This window comes from Magnolia sinica, chromosome 14 (genome assembly GCF_029962835.1).
Source record: "Magnolia sinica isolate HGM2019 chromosome 14, MsV1, whole genome shotgun sequence".
Taxonomy (NCBI): Eukaryota; Viridiplantae; Streptophyta; class Magnoliopsida; order Magnoliales; family Magnoliaceae; genus Magnolia; species Magnolia sinica.
The window spans coordinates 15,293,482-15,297,446 of record NC_080586.1 but is presented as its reverse complement, the minus strand read 5'-3'; the positions used below and the strand labels follow the sequence as shown (position 1 = coordinate 15,297,446).

Below are 3,965 nucleotides of genomic sequence, written 5' to 3'. Positions count from 1 at the left end.
TGTTGCCCTTCATCTAGGTCTTTATGACATGATCAACAGATTGGATGTCAAATAAATAGTACAGTGGGCATTAGGAGGATTTTAATGGTGGATATAATCACTATAGTTTTCCTGTGGTGTGGTCCACTTAAGATTTATACACCTCTCATTTTTGGAATAAAGCCTTGAAATGATCCGTAAAAATGGATGAAAGAAATGAATGAAACACATACATCATGGTGGGGCCTATAGAGCATAGACCACCAGCCACCAGGCTAGTGGCAGGGGGACTAGCCAATCCGTTTACCAGCCGAGTGTGCCACGGAGACGGACTGGCTACTCCCCCTAACACTGTCCCCGTGGCTATTGGTTGGTGCTCTGTGGGCTCCACCATGATGTATTTGTTTCATTCATTTTTATAGATCATTTTAGGATTGATACAAAATATGATAGGGATATAAATCTTAGGTGGACCACACCACAGGAAAACAATAATGATTAGATATCCACCATTAAAATCCTCATAAGGCTTGCTGTGCTGTTTATTTGACATCCAATCTGTTGATTAGGTTATAAAGACTCGGATGAAGGGAAAAAATAAATATCAGCTTGATCCAAAACTTCTATAGCCCCTGAAACATTTTTAATGGTCAACGTTCATTCAACACTGTTTCCTATAATGTTGTCCACTTGAGATTGAGATACAACTCATTTTTTTCTCTTATACCATAAAATTAACTATAAAAATAGATGGACGGCATGGATGAAACACATACATCATGGTGGGGCCCACAGAGCACCGACCACCAGCCAATGGCTGGTGGCAGGGGGAGTAGCCAATCCGTTTCCGTGTGGTATTGGCTAATCTGTTCCAGAGTACGGCTCACCAATCAAATCACACCAGGTAACCACTCCACCACTAATGGAGGTAACGGCATCACTTCCTAATCCACCTCCCCTACCTTCCTGGACCCTTCCACCTGACATTGATTTTATGTGAGAATTTCTCCGATCAGATGATCCTAACCAACCAACCAGAGGATTTTGGCCGTTGAATGTGGACCACTGCTCTTAATACCTTTTAAAACTCGATTTGCACTCCACTATTCAGATGGTTAGGATCATCCGACCAAAGCATTTTTTTGGTCTATGCACAATCCAAGCTGGTGGGCCCGACCAAATTACTTCTGACCAACGGTTTGGATGAGATGCTTCTAACAGTATCATCTCTAATAAAGGGAACTTTCTACCCACATTTCCCATCCTCCCAGCCGTCCTTTTCCTACCCCACCTAAACTCTCCGAGAGTCCCTGTCTAGAATCACCCCGAGAAGTTATTTAATACTCCAGCATTGTACAACAATTCATGCGCATGCATTCACCCATCGTAAACGTACCACACTTTTTTACTTCAATCCAAACCACTCAAACCATGGGCCTAGCCCCTAAAATCAGATTCATAAGGAAAAATCATAATATCAAATAACTTACATCCTGTTGTTGAATTTGGATCGTTAACTATTTTATTTTTGATGGGCACCAATCAGACAGTACTTACGAATGTTCACTCAAGTTCTTGTTATGATCTAACTTCATGGGACCATGATTCAGACGGTTTGAATTGAGGTACAGTAATCCATCTGTGCAGTGTCCTTGTGCCTGCATACGGATCTTTGTGCTCCACAAATGCGTAGGCTGCTACGACAGTTCTCCACCACTTTGAAAATGGTGGTGGCTCATCTCCTCGGACACATGGCACGCATGGATATCCAGACCGTCCAAATTGTGGAGCACAATACGGCTAGATCACATCTTAAAAATCACTCTAACAAGCAATCCTAACCTTCCAATTAAAGGTTAGAAAATGGATGGTTAAGAGTAAAATAATAAGTTGAAAGAAAAAAAAAAAAAGGAATGTTACCATCAATTGTACAATATAAATTTTAGCAATGCTAGCTCCATCCACAATTAGATAAGCAATTTAAACGGTCTGGATTATGTTATAACTATGCCATCTGTACGGTAGTTGCTACCATTTTAAAGGGACGTTGATTGGGTACTACCCCCACTGGTCTCCAGGTAGGAACGGACAGGGATTTGAGTGGCCACCGTGATGTACGGGTTTTATCCAAACCGTCCATCCATTTTAACGTATCATTTTAGCCATGAGTCCAAAAATAAGGAAGATCCAATGCTCAAGTGGACCACACCATCAGGAGCAGAAGGGTGACCGTTGAAACCTTCCTAGGCCCCATCGTGATGGTTAATTGTCATCCAAACTATTCATAAGATTACATAGACCTTGATAAAGGGAAAATATAAATATCATCTTGATCCAAAACTTGTGGCCCCCAATAAGTTTTCAACCGTTGATGTTTAATTCCCATTGTATGGTCCACTTGAGCCTTAAATGTAACTCATTTTTGGAATCATACCCTATAATGATCTGGAAAAATGGATGGACGGTGTGTATAAAGCCCATACATCACGGTGGCCCCTCCCCGTCAATTTTTAAGTGGTGGTAAACTACAAAAGGGAGTCTATTGAAAGACAATCACATTCACATGATCACATCTCACTTTCACGAGAGACTCACATGCACCCCTCCTCTTTATTGCATTCACCGACCATCTTTCATTACAACAAATCTCACCTGTAAAGACAAAAAGCCCTCCTCACTTCCCTCTCTTTCAAGTCATCCCAACCATTTAAAAACCTCAATGGCCCATAATCAAAACCAAGACCGGGGGAAATGACACATCATTTAGTCACTTGGGTCAATGTCTTATTTTCCATTGGGTCTATTCCAAGCTCGTAATCTCCAATCCAATCTCCAATATCTCATTTTCAAGTCCTTCTCAATCTTCCTACAACAGAAATGACAACTCCAACCATCTTTGTTACACTCATTCTCTTAACTACTTTGAATGTGGACATCATCATAGCATCCAAGCATGGAAATGACTATGTTAGAGATGCATGTAGTGTAACTAAGTACCCCACCGTTTGTATTCGGTCATTATCGTCGTTCTCATGCAAGGCGAAGAGGAGCTCACATAGGTGGGCCCGGGCAGCGGTATCGTTCACGTTGGGGGAGGCGAAGAGCGTGAGGAGGTATTTGGGGTCGCTTAGAAGTGGGGGAGAGATGAGGGGAAGGGAAGGGATGGCGTTATTGGATTGCATTGAGTGTTTTGGTGATACGGTTCATCAGCTCCGTAGCTCGCTGTTTGAGCTGAGGAGATTGAATGGGAAGACGTTTGAGAGGCAGATGGGGAATGTGGAGACGTGGGTAAGTGCAGCGCTGAGTTATGAAGATAGTTGCTCGGAAGGGTTGAAAGGTAGGAGAGGGAAGGAGGTGAGGTTCCTTAGAGGTAAGGTTGTGAATGTTACGCAGTTCACTAGCAATGCTCTGTCGCTTGTTAATAAACTGGCGTCTGATGGAGGTGCTGGCTTCGACGGTCCTTAGAAATCATAGGATGTCTATGTTTTGATGTTAGCAGTATTTCAGCGTATTGGTGGCTTGATACTAAGATATAATATATAGTATGTGTGTCCTTTATACAATACTCTCTCTCTCTCTCTCTCTCTCTCTCTCTCTGAGAGTTTATGAACATGTAGCATGATTGCTGAGAAGCCTTCTCTCTCTCTCTCTCTCTCTCTCTCTCTCTCTCTCTCTCTCTCTCTCTCTGAGAGTTTATGAATATGTAGCATGATTGCTGAGAAGCCTTCTCTCTAGCTCTCTCTCTCTCTCTGGGGGGGTTTATGACTATGTACGTAGTATGTGTTTTTGCATGTCTCTCTACGTGATTATAAAGGATATTTAATTTACAAGGATAAACTCCAATGATGGTATATGAACATTTTGAAAATGCAGCATCTAGTCATCTTTCATGTGACACTGATCTACAGCTATCCAGACCATCCATATTGTGGGTCACATTGAGGATGGAAGATAGGTGTAAGATAAAGACTGATCAAGCAATCCTG

General features: G+C 42.1%; 1 protein-coding gene across 1 annotated transcript; it reads left to right on the top strand.

The window, feature by feature from the left end:
* Positions 1–2,714: 2,714 nt before the first annotated feature.
* On the top strand, positions 2,715–3,671 carry LOC131225363 (pectinesterase inhibitor 6-like). The gene has a single exon (XM_058220887.1). It carries the CDS (start codon positions 2,857–2,859, stop codon positions 3,442–3,444), a length of 588 nt encoding a protein of 195 aa, XP_058076870.1. The 5' UTR covers positions 2,715–2,856; the 3' UTR covers positions 3,445–3,671.
* The last annotated feature ends 294 nt before the right edge of the window (positions 3,672–3,965 follow it).